At 47.7% G+C, this 22637-nt stretch overlaps 1 protein-coding gene across 1 annotated transcript; it reads right to left on the reverse strand.

Annotated features, from left to right (window-relative positions):
• Positions 1–703: 703 nt before the first annotated feature.
• Positions 704–1117, reverse strand: LOC144773810 (histone H2A, embryonic-like). Its single transcript, XM_078658909.1, has one exon. The coding sequence runs from the start codon at positions 1115–1117 to the stop codon at positions 704–706; it is 414 nt and encodes a 137-aa protein (XP_078515035.1).
• Positions 1118–22637: the final 21520 nt, after the last annotated feature.

A 22637-nucleotide genomic window follows, 5' to 3' on the forward strand; every position in this document is an offset into this window, starting at 1 on the left:
AAAACTGGGAGGAGTTGGGTTCTTGGCGCAGATCTCAGTCACTTTGCATTACTTTCAGTAGGCGATGCAGTATTTACCAGTCACCCAGAGACCATACCCCCCCACCCAGTCGCATTGCTGAATTGAAATTATAGAGATGCAACACTGAAGACTGAATTGCAAGGTCCTGCTACAACCAGATGCTGGACCAATATATTCAGGAGCTTTAACACAATGCCTACTGTTCTGCAAGAGCACTTCGCACACCTTCTGCACAAAGCTCAACACTAACCACCTTCCTCCACTTCGAAACCAATGCAGTCTCCTCTACAGCCAGCGATCCTGGCATTTGGGACCATGCTTCCTTTGGATAGGTTTTCACTCTTTAGCTCCTAAAGAAACCAAGTATTCAGGAATGCAAGACCAAGTCAAGTGGTTAGAATGGAAACACAGGAGATTGTGATGGTCTTTAACAAAACGTACTTGTGCCAGGTCATTCAATACAATGACTGTTTGGGGTGGACAGTTTTACACTAGCAACAAGGCAGTCAGACAGCAGGCACTGGTTTACGGTTCACTGTTCAGCCACTAGGCAGACAAAATAGAGACACTGATAAAAGTACCACTTTTACAACACCAGAAGGATAACATTTTATTTTATTTAAAGCTTTAAAATTTAACTGTACTAAAAGTGCATTATGCAAGTGGTCAAGACAGAAGGGCACTAAAAATCCTGTGACTGGACATCTTTTGGTTCTGCTGAAGATCCCTTGGCAGTCTTCTTGGGTAGAAGTACGGCCTGTATGTTCGGTAGCACACCGCCTTCAGCAATGGTCACACCAGAAAACAGTTTGTTCAATTCTTTGTCATTCCTGACCGCCAGCTGCAGATGTCTAGGACCAATTCTGGATTTTTTGTTATCCCGGGCAGCATTTCCTGCAAGTTCCAGTACTTCTGCAGTGAGGTATTCCAAAACAGCAGCCAGGTACACTGGAGCCCCAGAGCCGATCCGCTGTGCGTAGTTTCCCTTCTTCAGAAACCTGTGGATGCGGCCAACTGGAAACTGCAGACCAGCCCTGGAGGACCTAGTCTTGGGACCAGCCTTCTGCTTCACAATTTTCTTGCTACGTCCAGACATGACCTTCAAAGAGATCAGATTAATTGTAGTTAGAGATCAAGTTAATAAAGCTAAACAAGCTACTTGCCTAACAATGCCTATTAGGATCACTGAGCCAAATGCAAAACTATTGCAGTAACAGCAATGAGGAAAAAAGCCTAGTTAAAGATTTGAGAAGCAGCCCCAGATTATTTTCTGCGTTACGAGCTAAGAACCTTAAATCCAATAAGACCGCATAAAGATGCACACATTCTGCTACTTGCAAATAACAAGAGTAATACAAGCAACAACCAAAACTTTATCAATATGTCCATTGAAATTTGACAACTTCAGCCTGCTGGGCAATATTAATGTAAAATGCAGTGAACAAAACTGAAACTACGATTGGTCTGAACTTTGAGCAGATGGCAAAATGTTCTACACAGGATAGGAGGGCACACTGTCTCATTTTAGGACAAGATGAGGCTTTGATGTGGGGGTGGGAGAACATCAATGAAATCATAAGATTACTAGGGGATTCAGTTTACCATAAGACTACCTAAAACACTGTTCTCCAAAGGAATCTTGGAGAACAGGGTAGAGGTGGGTCTACAATTACAAGATCAACATTAAGTCAATGCTGAGAGAAAGCCCCTCAACTATTCGAACATCCCAAAATGAACATTTTACAAGCAAATGAATTCAATCTCTGGGTCAATAATGCCTTTGATGCTAGAGATGTGTACTACAAAGAATTTCAAAGACATAAAGGGGTATATTATCAAGGGGTTTTATCTCCGCTTTTTTGGCTTTAAAAGCCAAGAAAGCGGAGATAAAATTATCTCCCTATTACCAAGCTGTCGCTAACACCAGTTAGCGACAGCTAATAGGAGATAGCGACCATCATGGGCCCCACTTTGCATGTCAGTGATATTTATCACTAATGATATGCAAAGTGGGCGTGCCAAGATGTTAGCGACTGGAAACAGTCGCTAACATCGCTATCTCCTATTACCAACTTTTGGAGATATTTGCGCTAAGGGCGAATATCTCCAAAAGCTAACACCTGCCCTGAGCAGTTCTTAGCCATGTTATCCAATGGGAGGTGGATAACATGGCTAAGAGCATTTGCTCGATAATGCATGAATATCGCTGACTTTTCAGCGATATTCATGCATTGCGGGCGTTTTTTATCGCATTTGCGATAAACCTTGCTAATAGCAAGGTTTATCTGCGATAAAAATCGCCGATGTGCGGCGATAATTTTTGTCTCTAAACAAGTTAGAGACAAAAATTATCGCTAGTTGTTGATAATATACCCCAAAGTCCCTAAAAACCATGGTACTTGAAAGATTTGGGCCAGAACAGAGTAAAACTTGATAGGGCTTGTAGGATAAGGTAGAGAAGAGGGAAATGTCTCAGATATCAGGAAAAGGTGGGCTGGGCCTATGAACAGTGAGGCCAACAACTAATTGGGTAAAACAGGTTGGTTTTAGATCCCTGCAAGGTATAGAGAGCATTGACAACTGTACTAAATTCATGCACACTTCTAGATTAGATCCCACTACCACCTTTCCATGTTCCCCATCAGATTTTGATTCATAGATCTGAAACTTTGGTAGTACAGGATAATGCATTAACATGGCTATACTGCCAACATATTTCTATTTAGCAAAAAATAAAAAAAAGTCCTGGGCACACGTTATGAGGATATAGTACTGTTAGCAATGTCACATGTTTGACCAATTCCAGTGGTTGACACCAGTTTTTGGGGTCAAAAGTATTTATTCAGCAAATACAAAGAAAAAAAAAAACAGGCAAGCGTTTCGTCACACATGGGAGTATTCCCGTGACTCTTCAGGGCTGTGTGGGCAATAGGTGCAGTGAAAGCCAATATCAGGACAGATTAGGCCCCCCGTTACTAAAGTGGAGTGACGGTATAAAATGGAGAGGGCGGTGTGGAGCCTTTGGTAAACTGAGCCAAAATCAAGTGGTTCCTGAATGAAGCTCCCGGAGTGGGGGTGGTGGTGGTGGTGGGGGGGGGGGGGTCAGTCTGCAATAGGACAGGTGTGCACCTTGATGTGGTGCAGAACGCCTCCAAGAAGAAATGGCGCTCCTCCTAAAGGCAAAGGATGAATGGGATATGGTGTGTCGTGGAGCAAGAAGTGTCAATGGGGAGTAGATGGAGGGCTGTCCAGTGTCATGGGTGGGTGCGCGGAACAGTGTTGAGTGAAACAGGACTGTATGACACTGGGTCCAACTGAATTACAGATATTTCTATTCAGTCTGTTATATCTGACCGCGCATTGGCTAGGAAGGTTTGAAGTTTCCCCAAAATCTTTAATTTGTAAATCCCATTAGCCTCTCAGATACTTAAATTTTATTATACTGTCAAAGTCTTATGACAACAGGTGTTGTCAAATGGGCTGAAGTAGCCATGGTGCTTAAGAGCGTCAACAACTGGAAGTTAGATTCAGGGGATTAGCAATAATGCAATTAGATTGAAGTCAGATACTAATCTGCTCTGGCTCCTTATCCTCAAGCTAAGTACAAGCCAAGTACCCAACTGGTGGCTCAGAGTGGCGATATATCAACCCCAGTGCTGAAAGCTAGAGGCCTGGATGAAACTGAACCGAACCACAGCATGCGTCAGATCTGCGTGAATTGATGTATTCAAGGATGATATGGAAGGTGATGCCCTCATTACCCAAGCAGGGTCATAAGCCAGTGATCCAGACACCAATTTTCACAATTTGACTGCTCTGCATCTGGAACTAGCGACCAAATCTATAATACGCCTCAAAAGACTTCAAAACTGGGCTGGCAGCTTATAACAGGGAGGCAAATTTTGAATTCTGCTTCAGGAACCAGGAAAGACTCACATTGACTATCTTTGAAACAGACTAAAAAAACTGGGTTACATCTTTGTGCTTTACACAACACTGGTCCTACGTGTATTTTGGATAAGTTATCACTATACCCACCAAGAAAGGTTTAGGTCAAGAGAACATCTGCTTCTTAAGGTTCAAACTGGAAGGCGAGGTAGGTCTTTTTCCTATGCTGCTGTGCAAAATAGCAAACAGCCTACCCCAATTCTCCAGTTAGAAACGAAACACTGGAGATTTTGTAAGAATCTGGAAAATGTGACAGTCACCAGATGTAAATCAAATGAGTTTTGTGCATTAGTATGGCAGACAACTTACCAGGGGGGTATCCTGGCACTGAAGCCGGAACCGCTTGTGCCAAGTCAGGTTTGAAGCTAGAAAACAAGAACTGAGGAGGCAGCTCTGGCGTGGAGGGACAGGTCGTCCCAGGCTTCAGGAACAGTTGTGTCCCTTTATAAGTCTGCAATTAGACAAGGAGCCCATGCAATAAAAGTTCACTCAAGGTTCCAGTAACTAGAGTGGTCTCAGGGTACATCCAGGGGTGCTTCCAGGCAAGCTAGACCTGCTGCACCCTTTGTTGGCCTGTATGCCAACACATTGCTGAGGCCAAGAGTCACACCTGGCACTTGGTTTTTGAAGTTCCATATGAGGACTAAACATCTTTTACCTCTGCACCCATCTTAGAACCAACTTGCTTGCAAAGCCAGTCTATGTCGTTAAACCATGCTCCCTTCCATGTTGACTTGAAATTGATCTTTAGACCAGACGTTTACGATAGAACAGTCAAACTTTCGTGGTTTAGAACATTGGGACGAACTCTGCCAGAACGGTTTCTTAGAACAGCTTGGTTGGTGGTACAGACAAGTCAGTCTCTGCCCTTCACATGGATCCAGACACTACTAGAATCCAGGCAGATCGAGTGAATGCCAGTCTACACGGACCTTCATTCTTCTGCAAGGAATTCCTGCCAGCCCAGTCAGGGGTGGGTCTCCTACTGCCACGTCTACTCAAGCTGCTCGCACCTGGAGGCCTCGATTCTCAGTACCGGCATCCAGCAATAGGCCATCATTGTGGGAAAGAGTACTGTGGGTCGAACAGAGCACGAGTGCATTTATGTGTTTTGCCCTGCTGGCTCATCCCTTACCTCTTTTCATTCTATGTTTGATACAAGAACTGAACGTGGCAAGTTAGTTTTAGAGCGTTTAGAGTAAAATACCTAATAAAAATAAATAAACACAAGAATTACAGGCCTGTTAAAGGTTTGCATTTTGGACTTCGTTCTGAATATATAATGGGACAAACGAATACAAGACCAGAAAGCAAAAAATAAATAAATAGGTGAGCGATTCACTCGGACAGAGGAATCTTGAGCTCGTATGGTTTGGCAAGGACTGATGTGGCACCTGCAGACATTAAGGGCCATGTACCAGAATTGTCCACTGTCCTAGGTGAGAAACTACAGACTGATGTAAAGAAAATGTATTTGGGATATGCAGCCCGAGGGGGGGGGTCACACACCTAAAATCTTATAAGTGGTACTTAAAATTCTCGAGGCTGCTTGCCCACTCTGCACCAATAATTCCCGCAAAACAAACTGATTTGATTGGCCACTACCAGATTGCAGCTAGCTACAGCCAGTTTTGGTAAATCAAGCCCTGCTTAATGCTCTCTCCCTGTGACAGGTTGCAGCCTGCTAATCAATGTTGAACCCCACTGGGGTGAGAGTGGGGCAACTGCTGTACGTCCCGAAGAAGTTAGCTTATAATAGAATGGCACATCTGCTACCACTATTCCCATTCGGGAAGACTTAATGAGCTACAATTTATTAGACGCCACCCGAAGTTAATACAGTTTGTTGACGAACTTGACCTCGATCAATCAATCGTTCATTTTTCAATGGAGTTTCTTCCAGAGTTTATTTCCGAATTTAAATTTGTATTTACCTAAAATATCAACATGCATACTCAGACTATTAATGAATGTGGGTTAATGAAATTTGTTGTAACACCCAGTCTCTGAAAAGCATCTCCATTTCTTGATATTCCATTTTACAACGCTATGCATTCTGGGACTTGCAGTCTTTATTTTAATTAGTTTTTTTGAAGTAGAGTTCGCCCTACATTACCCAGTAGACGTTTGTTCACGTTTCATTAACACCCAAGGCAACATCTTTTTGAAATGAGCTGATTACGGGTGTGAGAGATAGGGTTCTTGTTGAGGGGGAGAGGGGCGGTGGTGAGGTTTTCTTAAGCAACAGCCACAATCTTTTTTAGGGGGAAACGCAAAAAGTCCCAAAATTAACCTGGGTTTAACCCTCTGGTAGCTTGGCACAAAGCAGTCAGGCTTAACTTAAAGACAATGTGTAAAGAATTTCTGCACTACTTAAACAGTAATAAAGTGAAAACCCAACACAAGAAAGATCCCACACCAATAAAAAAAAACCAGAGTAACGTTTAATACACCAAAACAAAAAAAAAACAATTAATAAAACCGGAGATATGCAATTTTGAAGATCTAGCTGAAAATAGTGCCTAGAAGCACAAAGCACCATCTGTTGTTATCTGGTCACGCCGGACCGGAGCAAATGACACAAGTTCAGGCCGACTGCGTTGGAATGGGGCCACCTACAGGGACCATGTTAGGAGGCTGAGAATTGTATCTTATGTCCTGGGTGCGGGGTGTTGCAGAGGTCCGCGTTGAGTTGCTTAACCTGGCATCGGCTCCGATGGGAAGTTGGGATGCAAGATCATGCGTCGAGTTGCATCGCTTTGTATCAGTTCCGATAAGGAGTTGCAATGGCTGCATTGGGTTGCACTGCGGTTCGTCTGTTCCGATGGGGATCACAGCTGGGCTGGCAGAATATCTTTATCCCCACTTAGAAGGGACAAGGACTGGAGATGCACCAATCGGGGAGTTCGGACCAGAGTCCAGGTGCAGGGTAAAAGGGTGTTGAGGCACTTGGATTCGCTCTTGTGGTCCTGGGTTCAAGGCGAAGGTGTAGTCCTTCTTCCCCAGGCAGCAGGGCAGCAGAGCAGTTCTTCTTGCAGGAAAATGAGCAGGGCAGAAGAGCAGCTGGTCAGTCCTACTTGCATCATGGCAGCAGGGAAGCAGAACAGCTGGGCAGTTGTTCTTGCAGCAGGACAGCAGAGCAGTCCTTCTTGTGAGTCTTCCACAGGTCCAGAAATGAGCTGAAAAGCTGGCTCTGTGGTGTCCAATATTTATACCTGGTGCCCACTTTGAAGTGTAAGAAGCTTCTGGAGTGCCCCCCCCCCCCATACAGAGGTGTCTTGAAATTCCTGCCTCCCTGCCCTTGTCCCAGTGGTTCTGGGGTCACAATCAGCTAGTGTGAAGTACTCTGTGAGTGTGAAGTTCAAGTGTGGTAGGTGACAGCTCACCCCCTCGTTGAGCCAGGATGGTCTATCCTGCCATCGCCATAGCCTCTATTGTGATACCTGTCTGGGAGAAGTAGACAAAGGCCAACTGCCAACAACACTTAGTCACGTGACCCAGGAAAAGGCTGCAGGCACTAAATGTTTAAGACAAGAAAATGCCAATTTTCTAAAAGTATCAAAATCAAACACTGGGCACCCTGTATGTATTCCAATAGAACCTGGGCAATTACGGCTATATGTATAAAACAAAGTTCCAGTAGGATTACTTCAAAATACTTCCCCAGGGGCTAACTGACTCAATGGCCCTGCTAACACAATTAATGTACTTTACTCTCGTAAAGCTAGTGATTTAATCAATAGGTAATTGATTTATACATGTATAAACAAATATACATACATACTCCAACACCGAAGTTGGATCATCTGTGGAACAATAGGAGCCCCTTTAGTGGAGCACTTTTCACAACACGACCATGCTACATAGGATATAATCTGGCAAGTAATGAGGCTCTCAAACGAAATCCATGAGGTAGCAAGCACAGCATCAAACTACTCATACAGGAATGCAGATAGATTGAACGTGTGAAATATATGGGCACAGGCCTTAATATGATTGATAAATGGTGTCAACTTTCTATTGCCATCCAAAACTAGATCCAATGTCATGTATTATTTTTTTGTATGTGTTTTGTTGTCGTTTTGGTCTTATTTTATTCAGATAAAAATTGGTTATTTTTTTAAGCCGGTGTAGGGTTTTCACTGTGTTTCTGTGTATAGATGTACAAATGCTTTAGACATTGCCTCTGAGATAAGCCTGACTGCTCATGCCAAGCTACCATAGAGATGAGCAGGGGTTATCTTAACTGTGTGACTCCCTTACCCTGACTAGAGCAAGGGTCCCCACTTGGACAGGGTGCAAACTACTGCCAACTAGAGACCTCCATTTCTAACATTGGTGGTCAGCAGTGAGGATAAGACTGTGTTTGTACTTTATATACAGTGATTAGTGTACACTACTTCCAGATTGCAGTCCACTACGCATCTGCATACTGTTTTTTATTTTTCTCTTCTTTTGCAACTCCTGACTCTTTGGTCTACAAATCGTGTCTCAGTCGGGGAAGCCAGTGGTTGTAACTGCAGAGTCAGTGTTTGAGATAGAGAGGTTGGGTTCCTACACGTTACCTCAACTAAAAAAAATCTGCAAGAAGCTCCAATGACCTACATGGTGCCTCACTAAGAAGCAGGAGCTCCCAAAGTCACTGAGTGCCTAGGTGGAGAAGGGGAAGGCTGGTGATCACACAGAGGGGTGGGGGATGAGTCTGTGGATGAGTAGGTGGAGAGCCTGCCTTAGGATTTTGTGAACAAGGATCCGCCTGGGAGGAAGGCACCTTCCAGGGCAAGCAGCACTGTTTCTTCCAGTGGTCTGTCCCCAGAGGAGCTGGAGGACATGTGGAGACCAGGCAGCATCAGTTTGATCTGGAAAGACTCAGGATGGAGCATGAAAGAGCTCCAAAAGGATACATTGGTAAGAGAGGAGGGTAAGATGTTGCTAGATCAGGAGGTGACCTTAAAGGAGTTGGACTTGAAGGCTAAGTCCAGCACAGAGGGTGGCAGTGTTTCATCCTTGCAATCTGAGAAAGTGATGCACTAGCCAAAGCATGTAGGGAAAGAGTATACCAAGGGGGGTGACTTTCAGAGATGGTTTCAGGGATTTGAGTCTGCACTTCACATGAATGTGAAGAATTGGGGGGCAGGAATATCGAATCACTTCACAGTGGAGGGGAGGGACACACTGCTAGTCTTAGGGGGTGCACAGGATCTCACCCACCCTGAGATGAAGGCAGTCCTCCTTACCCGTTATGGTCTTACCCTGAGAAGTACAGGGATCAGTTTAGAAGGAGTAAGAAGCTTGATTCCCAGACATGATTTGAGTATGTGGATTCTTTTTGCAGAGCGCTGAATGGTTGGGTGAAGGCCAGTGAGGTAATAGATTACAAGGGGCTGTAAAGTTTGATTGTATGGGAGCACTTGTCTGGTCTGTGTTTTCCAGAGCTCGGCCATCACTTGATGGATAGCAAGCTGACTGACCCCAGGAAGCTTGCTCAGGAGGTGGACAGCTGGGTGAGTATCAGGGTCTACAGGAAGGTGTATTGGGGAGACTATGCCAAAGGTGGGCAGGGTCCCCAGAAGCAGAATGGAGGTGACAAGGGTAAACGGATTTAGTTCTCTAAAGGGCCCCAATCTAGTTCCCAGGGTAAGGATTAAAGCTCCTCAGGAGATTTGGAAGCATAGTTCTCTTCAGGTACAACTGCAGAGAGGGGATCCCAGAAATGTTTTGCTTGTGATCAGGAGGGTGGCATGAGCAGGGATCCCAGGGGTCCCAAGCGGGCACAGACCCCCACTGGTGGGCAGACACCGGGGATGGTCAGTGTAGCACTTTGTGAATAGTTGGTCTCAGGTGAGTGTGGGGAATCAACTGAGATGACCCTTGTCTCACTAGGGGACAGTGAGATAGTCCAGAGAACCGCTGTGCCTGGTAACACTAGGAAATACAGGGAGTGGCTGACCATCATTGGACATAGGTTAGAGGCTCTTAGAGACACTGCAGCCAATGTGACTACTGCCAGGTGCCACCTGGTGTCTGAAGAGCAAGTGGTCGCTAAAGTACTTCACCAAGTACTTGCAGAAGACAACAGAAAGCACTTTTGTAAAGTAGCTCAGGTTCCCTTTGAGTGTGTGGGGGATGGGGTCTCTGGTACTTTAAGGATAGCTGTGATCCCATCCATGCCTGTGGATTGTTGGCTGGGAAACGACCTAGAACACACCACCTGGAGAGAGGTGGAATACAGGTCCCACTTGGAGATATTGGGATTGTCTGAATGGGCGGGCTTAACCACACAGGCCATGGCAACCCAGGGTAATAAGAAGGAGCTGGAGCCCGAAACAGTGGCCCAGGTGTCTGCCAAGAAGAGGACGGGCAAGAAGCGTGGGAAACCCGCTCTTGAAGTTCCCACAGCCCAGGAGGTGTCATGGCTGTCTCTAACAATGGCTGCTTCCTTGCACCACACGCTCCTGTCCTATCGTTCTATACCCGGCTGCATGGTGAGCGTGTGTGAATGGTGACTGGGGATGTGTGAGTTTGGACCTACGGATCCCATAAGGCACCTCTGCTGTGTTCTAGGTTCTCCATTAGAAGGAGATGAGCTCAGAGTTTTTAAACCCATTGAATTGAGTGGGCCGATGCTTGTCAATCGACTTCGCCTCCGGACCTGCTAACCTTAATTGTCTTCATCCTGATATTTCCTAGCCAGCGCAAGAGAAGTGCTGTGTGGTTTTGCACGTACTTTGTCTCCCGCTTACCTTCGTCTCTGCTTTCCATTCGGCGGAGTGGAGCGGTGTTTGGCCCGCGCCTCCAGGGAACCTGTGTTTCCCTTTCCTTAGGCAGTACTGGCCGGATCCCCGCAGTGGTGGGTAACAACCCTGAAGACAAGTACTGAAGACGGACTCCGGCAAGGATCTGTCCGCCACCCTGAGTGTTCCGCATGAGAACAATACCTTTATTTGATTCTGCTTTCACTTACACCCATGGAGAGCTGTGGTTGAGTGATCTTCAGTTGTTTTGTTTTCTTCTTTGGTTTTGTGTTTCTTCATGCACGAGGTGTGCGAATCTACCCCTGTACTTTGGAGTATGTTGAAATGCACAGAGAGCTGTGTTGTCATTCATTCCCTTCACCTGTAGTGGAGGAAGCAGTATTCTTTTTGTTTTCACTCTAGCACTAACAACCTACAGTCTCTGTGGTGTAACAGGAGGCTATGAGATCTAACCTTTGAAGCTGTTGGAAAAATATTGACATTCAAGCAGAACTCACATCTAGTTTATCCGTGACTGTGTACTAGTAATGGCTCTCTCTATCCTGGGTGGAGTCAGAAGGATATACTAGAGGGTACTTGTGTCCAGAATGTCTGATCCCTCCGAAGCCAGAGGGACAGTATTGAAGTGAGTGGTGTATATCTGATGGCATACATGTACCATACCCATTTTGTTACTATATGGTTGTTTGCGTGTTAATACACACACTTTCTTTTCTCTCACATAGGATCTTCTGCTGTTGTACGTATCATCCATCCATAATAACTTCATTTCGGCCATTGTGGCCATAAAAGTGCAGAAATATACAGTTTTTAAATCAAAATAAAAAAAAACACAGAGAAAACCAATTCGGAAATGCAAGCCATACATATGCTATATGAGTACAGTTATTTCATTTAGGGAGTTTGACCAATAATAAAAGGCAGTATGGGAAGTCTAAAACATATATCTATATAAAAATATCAGATAAAAACATGACAAGCACATCAACCCCCCTCAAATATTTAGTATGATTCCATCCTTGTAATATGCATTTCCAACAAAAGTTGCCCTCCTTCAGGGCACGTCGCACTCGACAAGGATAAATAGAGTGCAAGTGTTGCCCTCATTTTTTTTTTTTAACTCTTTTTATTTTGTTGAAAAACAGATATACATTGCAGTCATCACATTTTAGGCAGATAGCAATCACATGTGCATCTAGGGTAATCACAGTACATACAGTGCAGTGCAGTGCAGTACAGAAACATTCAATATAATGCATCACAGTTTCTCTAAAGTACAAGCTGTTCATCAATTGGGGTAGTCAGGGGAGGGTCGCAAATGTTTCCCCTGTAGTCATTCCATGTGGACCAAACTTCTGTCCATTTCCGTGGGCACCCACGGGCCACGTACACCGTTTTCTCCCTAATCATGCACCAAACAATATCAGTCTTCCAGGAACCCAATTTAGGAGTAGTAGGCGCCCCCCATAGTCTATCTATATTGCGTTTGGCAATGGCGAATCCCAGCGTTGCCCAAAGCTTCCCTCAGGGCGGCAGATCTGTAGGTTCCCAGATGTTTAAGAGGCACCTCTTGGCTTCCACTCGGAATTCCACCCCCCACACCTCCTGCATACAGCAGGTCACACTAACCCAGTAGTTCCTTATCAGCGGGCATTCCCAAAGTACGTGAATGCATGTTCCCATCTCCCCACAGCCCCTCCGACAAAGACCGTCTTCACTTCGTCCCATGCGTTGCAGTCTGGTTGCTGAGAAGTATGCACGATGTAGGATTTTCAGTTGAATCAACCGGAGCCTTGCCGATATGGCCACCTCCTTAGGGGAGGCCAGCACATTCCCCCATTCTTCCTCATCTATGTCCAGGCCGTCTGCGTCCCACTTCCTTTTAAGGGGAAGCAGGAGGTCAGGGGTATTGTTAATAATTTTTTTATACGTAAGTGAGATGGCATGTTCGAGGAGGTGACCATCAAGGAGTCTGTCCTCCAAGGGGGAGTAGTCAGGGAGTTGTGTACCTGCAGGGATATTCCTCTGGAGGGAGTGTCTGATCTGTAAATATCTAAAGTATTCTGTATGTGCAAGCTCGTAAGTGCCCTGGAGTGAGGCAAAGGACACCACACCCTCTGGCCCCACAGGTCCTGAATGTGGGAGATGCCTATGAGGTCCCAGCTTCGGAACCCCTTGGTGCGGCTCAGTGTTACCAACCTCTCCGAGACCCACAGAGAAGTTGCTTTCGTAAGTGTGTCAGCCCACCCCAGCTTCTGTTGTACAATGTGCCCCAATTACACTGAGTGCTGCGTGGGTCCAGTGAGGCGGTATCTGCCAGGCTTAGAATAAAGCGCCGCCTCGAAGTTTCCCCCCGGCAGGAGCCAGGGGTCCATGCCATATCCTGGGTCGTCACCAGCACAGTATGTACCCTGGTTGATGGCCGCAAGGTGGGCAGCCCAGTAGTACTTACGGATGTCCGGGAGCGCAATGCCTCCGTCATACCACCCCAGGGTCAATTTCTGGAGGGATATGTGAGGTGTTCTAGACCACAACAGCTCTCTCTGTGTGGTCTCAATAGCCTTAAAATATGAGTGCGGGACCAATTCCGGGTGGTTCTGCAGTGCATACAAGAATCTTGGCAGCGCCATCATTTTGAAGAGCGCCGCCCGCCCAAGGAGGGACAGTGGGAGCCGCCACCAGGAGGCAGAGTCCCTTTTGAATCGTTGCAAGGGCGGCAGGAGATTTCTCTCGTATCTGGTAGTCTTTTCCTTGGAGAAAAAAATCCCAAGGTATCGAAACCCCTCAGCGGTCACTGCGATTGGGCAGTTTTGCGGTGCGATCGGGGCGTTACCCTGGAGGATATATAGTATAGATTTATCCCAATTGATCCTGTAACCTGAGTTCTTCCCGAAACTAGCAAAGATATCCATGGCCACCATAAGGGACTTGCGAGGGCGTGTAAGATAGAGGAGGATATCGTCCGCATATAGTGAGATCCTATCTTTCCACCCATCAGTCCAGCATATCCCTTTCAAGGAGAGATCCTGCCTAATACAGGCAGCAAGCGGTTCCAGCGAGAGCACAAACAGTAGAGGTGAGAGAGGGCACCCCTGCCGTGTCCCTCTTTCAAGCGCAAATACTGCTGAGGTTTTATTATTGACAGAGACCTGGGCCAGGGGTTTGGAGTAAAGTAGACACACCCACCCTATGAAGTTGGGGCCAAAGCCCAGTTTTCGGAGGACAGCCATCATATATGGCCATTCTAGGGTGTCAAATGCCATTGCGGCGTCTAGCGATACCACAACTGCATCTTCCCGGAGGGCGTGACAGCGTCCCAGCACCCCATGTAGCCGACGAAGATTGAGTGCTGTGTTACGGTGAGGCATGAAACCAGACTGGTCCGGGTGGACTTAGGCGGGAAGGACAGGTCTGAGCTGATTCGCGAGTACTTTGGCCAGGATTTTTGGTTCAGCGTTTAGTAAAGAAATGGGCCTATAGGGGGCACAGGAGTCCTTTGGTTTCCCTTCTTTCGGAATAGCCACTATAGTGGCAACACGTTGGTCTCGTGGTAGGGTGCCCCTTTTCTTGCTCTCTTCAAACATTTGTTTGAGGTACGGGCTCAGGCTGCCAGGTGTCAGCTTGTACAGCTCTATCGGCAAGCCATTGGGCCCGAGGGCCTTTCATGTCTTGAGGTCCCTGATCTCCCGGCCTAGCTCTTTTACAGCCAGCGGTGTCTCGAGGGCTTTTCGTTCCGAATCTGAGAGGACGGGCAGCCGTATATCGGTCAACAAGGAGACTGAATCTTCTTCAGGCCTATCAGAGCCCCTGCTATAGACCTTTCGGTAGTGTCATGCGAATTCCTCAACTATCTCACGCGGTTCCGTGACGATCTTTCCAGACTTATTCTTGAGCTCTGCCACGACTCTTTGAGCCTGTTGCTTTTTATCCAACCAGGCTATTAGTTTGCCTGCTTTGTCTCCCTGGTCATAGAGTCTGCCCTCCCTATCTCTAGCCATAGTTTTGGCTTCGTCAGTAGCTAATGCCCTATATTCCACTGCTTTCAGTTCCATCAGGTGCATCAGTCTCGGCGTACCCCCTTCCTGAGCCGCCGTCTCCAATGCAAGGAGGTCTCCCTCCATAGTAGCCATTTGCCCTTCCGGCTCCTTGCGGCGGCCGGTAATAGGGGACAGGGCTTCCCCTCTAAGCACTTGTGAGAAGTTGGCCTGATAGGTGATGTTTCCAATTCTGGAACCACCGATTATCAGACCAAACAATCCCTTATGGTGTCTGGTTGTAAGTCAACCTTATTAGACAAGCTATCCTAGGGGTAGCATGGACTAAGCAGCCTAAAGGCTTAACTTAAGAGGTCGTGTTAAGCGAGCTGTTTTACCACATACAATCCTGTAATATCAAATGAAAGGACACCACACAAGTATATATTATAAAAATATATGTATTTATTAATAAAAACAATCCCCAGTATTCTTTATGAATAAAGGGGCACAAGCGTTAAATCAAAAGCACAGTTTAAACATACAAAGTTGCACAATTATGGATGAGGGCGGGGGGCCACTCAAACCATACACTAAACAAGTGGTATAAGAGATACCAATCGAACAGTGGTTAGGCCTAGGGCCTAGGGAATCGCTGGGAGCAGTCGGGACAAGCAATGCTGAAGTCGGGAGAGGCCCACGGGATTCGGGAGCAGTGCGGAAAGCGCACGCATGCACCAATGTTAACCAATGGTGCGTAAAAGTTGTAAAGTTAAAGTTTAAGGACACTTCCGCTGAACCTAGAGGAACAAAACTTAAGACACAGACCCTAGAGATGTGTACCAGTGTGGGAACACCGGCGGAGCAAAGTTACCTCACCCACAGGAAGCGGGTGCACAGGGTCGAAGTTGAGTCGGGTTTCGTCACGCAGGCTCTTGGTGCTTGAAGCTGAAAGGGCTGCAGGCGGGGTGAAGGAGAAGTGTCCGGTGGAGTCCAAGGGTGGACTCAAGTCGAAACGTACCTGAAAGCAGAGGGGACAGAGTCTGGGTCACTCAGCAGTGACCAGGGTGGAACCAGGACGGAACCAGGCAATGTCGGGCGCAATCAGGTGGTCGTCGAGGAGCTTCTCTCCGCTGTCACGTGGGCTCTGGGGCATCTGCGACGTCCAGGAGCGGGTCACGATCTGTCCCACAAGGGCTCTCATCGTTGGCACAGGCGGCTTCAAGTTTGGAGCAAACACCACTTGGCAAGAGCAATCCACGCGGAACCGGAAGATTGCTTCTCACTCGAACCAGGAGGGTCAGAGTGGGGGCTCCTTTTCAGGGGAGCTGGTGCAGATCTGGAGCAACCAGATTCGCAGGTCGAATTTCAAAGTTCGTCGGCACAGGGGCCACTAGCCGGCTGGCAAATGACCGGGCCAACGCGTTGAGCCAAATGGAGCAGAAGGGCCCCACGCAGCACTCGTTGAGTGTGGAGGGCTGAACTTCGGTGCAAGAGTGGCTCAGGGTTGGGGCTTCTCAAACCCCGGTGTACAGCTTCGAGGGTCACTTGTGGGCTGCACGGTCAGCGTCTCGTGGTCTTTTCAAGATGGCGCGCCCCACGCTTCCGGTCGCCTCCACGGGTCTCAGCTCTGCAGGGACTGTGGATCGGGCTGTTGGAAGGCAGCCAAGCTTGATCTCGTTGATCTCTGTCGCTCGAGTTCCGGCGGGAACTGCGACAAAGCAGACGTCGATGGCTGGATGGTGCCTGTTTGCACAGGGTGGTCACTCCTTGACCACAAGGGAGATTCTTCAGTCTTCTACGTTGAGTAGGATGTTGAAGGGTCCAGAGTTTTGTTTCTTATGTTTCATCAGGAAATCTGAAGTGCATTGGCACTGCTCGCAGTCTTTTACTGATTTTGGGGGCTGGATTACCTGCTAGGTCCCCTCCTATGGGTGGGACCCAGGAAGTGGGTGGATACACCCCCTTCCTTTGATCCAGGCCGCCCCGGCACGAGGGCTGGAGTGCCCCAGAACCGGTTTGGCCGGATTATGCAAGGGGCAGCCTTGTGCGCCCCAAGCAGTGTCTGGTTTATTTCAAACCTCCCTGCTACAATCCACTATCTCCTGTCTGGAGGGTGGTAACACCCCCCTGCGACAGGAAACCCTTTGTCCAGGCCCCATTTGGCTGAGTTTCGGTCAGCTGCAGGGGGTCAGACTCTTGTCTGTGGCAGAGGCATCCATTTTGTGGATCTAAGGTCTTTTTAGAAATTAACCGCATTTAAGCAAAGTAACATGTCTTACCCCTCTAGAGGGGTGGAATGCTATCCCCGTCGCCAGAACTGGCGAGGGGATAGTATTCCAAATCGTATGACACCTTACACGACATGTTTTGATAAAGCCAAACCAAAGTTGCTATATAACCGCGAGGATTATAAGGCACTTAAGAGTATATGGTATGGCATTATCCTGAAACAGCTTAGGGAGTTGTTCCCGGCATCTGCAGACAGGCTCAGCTCATGCTAGAGCTCCATCTCACATTAAACCACGCACTCTGCCTCCAGGATTGATGAGGCCTTCCATAGGAGTGGCTCACAGGTTTATATGTGTCCATATATATACTATATCTAAGTAAGGGGTGATTACACCACCTTACCCCAGCTGAGTGATCAGCCAGTTGTGTCAATTTAAGAACCAGCCGGGGGTGGCAAAAGATATGCTGCAGCCCCTGGTAGGCCTTGGTGGCCCCTATGCCCTGGGCACCTATAGTGCATTATACAGGGGCTGACAAGGGGTCCATTTCCAATTGTGGTATGTACCTAGGGTACATGGAATCCATTTTACAGAGAGAGCAGATGGCCTGGGGCCCTGATTAGCAGGGAACCAGGTCAACTAAGTCAAAAAACCAGCTAAACACTGTATCCCTGGGCTGGCTAAGGCAAGGGAGAGAGGGGCAGGTTACCTGCTCCAGACTGGGTCCCACCTGAGAAGGGTCCACTGACATCAGAGGTTCTGTCAGGCTAGGCCCAACCACCTCTGGGGCAGTTCCTTCATCAGGGGTAAGATCAGTTCCCTGAGGAGGCTGATCCTGTCCTAAAGTCTGGTGAGGGGGAGATTTCTCTTCCTCCTCCATGCTCTCAGTTTGTGTGGAGTTATCCATCATTTCAGGCTTCACAACACACATATCAGTTTGAGTTTGGGCTGTGGCCATCACAGCCCCACCAACCTTTTCAGGAGGAGACTCAGTTTGGGTTTCTGCTGTTATCATAACAGCTTTGCTATTCTGTTCAGGAAGAGCTTTTGCTAAAGATGGGGCAGAGAGTTTCTCAGCCCTACCAACCTTTTCAGGAAGGACATCTTGAATTGGGGCTGTAGCCATTACAGCCCCACTAACCTTTCCATTGGAATTTACCATTCTAGAATGGGTTTCCTGTTCAACCTCAGCCCAGGCTGAGATTTCCAAATCATTACCAAGTAGGCAGTCTACAGGCAAGTTTGATGACACTGCCACTCTCTTTGGGCCAATGACACCTCCCCAGCTGAGACTTACTACTGCCATGGGATGATTTGTTTTGATGCCATCAATGTTTGTTACCTGGTATGTGGCACCAGGTAAAAGTTGCTTAGAGGGGACTATACCATCAGCCACCATGGTGATGCTAGCCCCTGTGTCTCTAAAAGCTTCAACTTTCAAACCATTGATGATGGGTTCTTGTCTATATTTGCTCAAAGTATTTGGGCAATCAGAGAAGTTGGCAAACGCCATGCCAGTCTCATAAACAAGATTATTTGGTGATGGGGACCTGGATAGGCCAGGGTCCACCTGAGCTCCAAAAGTAAACCCACCCAGATTCCTGGGTGTGCTCCCACTTCCTGGGGGATTACTGCTGACAGTAACAGGAGGTGTTGGAGCTGGCTTTGGAGGTATCTTTTCTTTATTGCCATTCTTGGGACAACAGTTGTCTGTTTTGTAATGCCCAACCTGTTTACAGACATGACAATAAGGCTTTTTCTCTGTTGAAGAAGTGTCTTGGGACGCACCCCCATTCTTGGAGTTTTGGGGCCCTGGGGAAGTCTTTTCTTTTTTTTTATCCCCACCCTTATCTTGAGGCTTGGTAGACTCCTTCTTCTGGTTACTGTCCTGACTCTTAGGCCTAATCCTGGTTCTGACCCACTTGTCTGCCTTCTTTCCCAATTCTTGGGGAGAGGTCAGATCAGAGTCCACCAGGTGCTGGTGTAAGAGCTGGTTCTGACAATTACTTAGGATCTGCTCCCTCATAATCAAATTATACAATCCTGTAAAGTCATGTACTTTGCTGCCATGTAGCCAACCCTCCAGAGCCTTAGTTGCACAATCAACAAAATCAGTCCAGTCCTGAGTCTGTGTCTTCTGGGTGTCTCTGAACTTCAACCTGTACTGTTCAGTGGTTAAGCCAAACCCATCTATGAGGACACTTCTCAGGATTTTGTAATTGTTTGCATCCTCATGTCTAACAGTGAGGAGCTTATCTCTCCCTTTCTCTGAAAAGGAGTACCATAAGATTGCTGCCCACTGTTCCTCAGGAACCTGCTGTACCATGCAGGCTCTCTCAAGAGCAGTTATCCACTTGTGGATGTCATCCCCTTCCTTGTAGGGGGGCACAAACTTTGTCAGGTTTCTACTATCATAGGACCTGGGTTTCTCTTTAGGAATATTGCTGCCACCAGTGGCATCTAAGCCACACAATTTTTGCTCTCTTGCCAAGGCAAGTCTAGCTTGAGCCAAGGCTACCTCCTCCCTCTCTATTTGGAGTTTGACAGCCCTCATTCTGGCCCTATGCTCTAGCTTTTGAGAAGCAGTCATGCCTCTCTGAGATTCCCTTTGAGGCACTAGAAATATGAGAGTCCCCTGAGGGAGATCTCACTCTTCTGTTGCCTGGGAGAATGTTATAGGGTCTGGGGAGGTGCTGGCCCTCTCCATTCCCAAGTAGGTTTAAGTTGGCCTGGCTAAGCCTGGCAACTATAACCTGGCTACCCCTCTGATCCTGATCTTCTGGGTCCTCTACATCTGAGTCCTCCTCTTCCTCCTCTTCCTCTGGAGGGGTATCAGTTACAGGGGGGTTCACTCCATCTCCTGACTCTAAGGGAACTTCATTCGCCTTCTCTAAGTCATCCTGTTCTAGAATGGCTATCAGGATAGGACAGGTGGGACTTCTGCCCCTTTTTAACCCTCTTGAGATGCACAAGGCAATCAAGTCCTTTCGGGTTAATTTGTCATAGCTGGAAGTTGCCTTGGTAAGGTCAACTGTCACAGGAGTAGACCCTGAGGCTTTTCCTGTGTCAGACATGACTCTAGTGTGGTGTAAGTGATGCACCTACCTACACTAAGTGTTTCCCTACTGTACCTTGCTAGTGAGTTGTAGTCAGGGTGTGCTAATCCCTTTAATCTACAACTACTAAGTTCAGTAGAACTTAATATGCTAAGCTTTTGATTTATATGTACCTAGAGGTACTTGATGTGATCTTTCAATTTGATGAAAGATTGCAATGGTAAAACAACAGCAAGCTCAAATCCGCACCGCTGCTCACCAATGTGAGAAGTTGGCCTGATAGGTGATGTTTCCAATTCTGGAACCACCGATTATCAGACCAAACAATCCCTTATGGTGTCTGGTTGTAAGTCAACCTTATTAGACAAGCTATCCTAGGGGTAGCATGGACTAAGCAGCCTAAAGGCTTAACTTAAGAGGTCGTGTTAAGCGAGCTGTTTTACCACATACAATCCTGTAATATCAAATGAAAGGACACCACACAAGTATATATTATAAAAATATATGTATTTATTACTAAAAACAATCCCCAGTATTCTTTATGAATAAAGGGGCACAAGCGTTAAATCAAAAGCACAGTTTAAACATACAAAGTTGCACAATTATGGATGAGGGCGGGGGGCCACTCAAACCATATACTAAACAAGTGGTATAAGAGATACCAATCGAACAGTGGTTAGCCTAGGGCCTAGGGAATCGCTGGGAGCAGTCGGGACAAGCAATGCTGAAGTCGGGAGAGGCCCACGGGATTCGGGAGCAGTGCGGAAAGCGCACGCATGCACCAATGTTAACCAATGGTGCGTAAAAGTTGTAAAGTTAAAGTTTAAGGACACTTCCGCTGAACCTAGAGGAACAAAACTTAAGACACAGACCCTAGAGATGTGTACCAGTGTGGGAACACCGGCGGAGCAAAGTTACCTCACCCACAGGAAGCGGGTGCACAGGGTCGAAGTTGAGTCGGGTTTCGTCACGCAGGCTCTTGGTGCTTGAAGCTGAAAGGGCTGCAGGCGGGGTGAAGGAGAAGTGTCCGGTGGAGTCCAAGGGTGGACTCAAGTCGAAACGTACCTGAAAGCAGAGGGGACAGAGTCTGGGTCACTCAGCAGTGACCAGGGTGGAACCAGGACGGAACCAGGCAATGTCAGGCGCAATCAGGTGGTCGTCGAGGAGCTTCTCTCCGCTGTCACGTGGGCTCTGGGGCATCTGCGACGTCCAGGAGCAGGTCACGATCTGTCCCACAAGGGCTCTCACCGTCGGCACAGTCGGCTTCAAGTTTGGAGCAAACAACGCTTGGCAAGAGCAATCCACGCGGAACCGGAAGATTGCTTCTCACTCGAACCAGGAGGGTAAGAGTGGGGGCTCCTTTTCAGGGGAGCTGGTGCAGATCTGGAGCAACCAGATTCGCAGGTCGAATTTCAAAGTTCGTCGGCACAGGGGCCACTAGCCGGCTGGCAAGTGACCGGGCCAAAGCGTTGAGCCAAATGGAGCAGAAGGGCCCCACGCAGCACTCGTTGAGTGTGGAGGGCTGAACTTCGGTGCAAGAGTGGCTCAGGGTTGGGGCTTCTCAAACCCCGGTGTACAGCTTCGAGGGTCACTCGTGGGCTGCACGGCCAGCGTCTTGTTGTCTTTTCAAGATGGCGCACCCCACGCTTCCGGTCGCCTCCACGGGTCTCAGCTCTGCAGGGACTGTGGATCGGGCTGTTGGAAGGCAGGCAAGCTTGATCTTGTCGATCTCTGTCGCTCGAGTTCCGGCGGGAACTGCGACAAAGCAGACGTCGATGGCTGGATGGTGCCTGTTTGCACAGGGTGGTCACTCCTTGACCACAAGGGAGATTCTTCGGGCTTCTACGTCGAGTAGGATGTCGAAGGGTCCAGAGTTTCGTTTCTTATGTTTCATCAGGATAATCTGAAGTGCATTGGCACTGCTCCCACTCTTATTCGAATCTGGGGGGCTGGATTACCTGCTAGGTCCCCTCCTATGGGTGGGACCCAGGAAGGGGGTGGATACACCCCTTTCCTTTGATCCAGGCCGCCCTGGCACGAGGGCTGGAGTGCCCCAGAACCGGTTTGGCCGGATTATGCAAGGGGCAGCCTTGTGCGCCCCAAGCAGTGTCTGGTTTCTTTCAAACCTCCCTGCTACAATCCACTATCTCCTGTCTGAGGGGGTGTAACACCTCCCTGCGACAGGAAACCCTTTGTCCAGGCCCCATTTGGCTGGGTTTCGGTCAGCTTCAGGGGGTCAGACTTCTGTCTGTGGCAGAGGCATCCATTTTGTGGATCTAAGGTCCTTTTAGAAATTAACCGCATTTAAGTAAAGTAACATGTCTTACCCCTCTAGAGGGGTGGAATGATATCCCCGTCGCCAGAACTGGCGAGGGGATAGTATTCCAAATCGTATGACACCTTACACGACATGTTTTGATAAAGCCAAACCAATGTTGCTATATAACCGCGAGGATTATAAGGCACTTAAGAGTATATGGTATGGCATTATCCTGAAACAGCTTAGGGAGTTGTTCCCGGCAGCTGCAGACAGGCTCAGCTCATGCTAGAGCTCCATCTCACATTAAACCACGCACTCTGCCTCCAGGATTGATGAGGCCTTCCATAGGAGTGGCTCACAGGTTTATATGTGTCCAGATATAGGTTTAGATA

Source organism: Lissotriton helveticus, chromosome 8, assembly GCF_964261635.1.
Source record: "Lissotriton helveticus chromosome 8, aLisHel1.1, whole genome shotgun sequence".
NCBI lineage: Eukaryota > Metazoa > Chordata > Amphibia > Caudata > Salamandridae > Lissotriton > Lissotriton helveticus.

Excerpts from the sequence above, each read along its gene's own strand:
- LOC144773810 (XM_078658909.1), bottom strand. The coding sequence starts at position 1,117 with ATGTCTGGACGTAGCAAGAAAATTGTGAAGCAGAAGGCTGGTCCCAAG.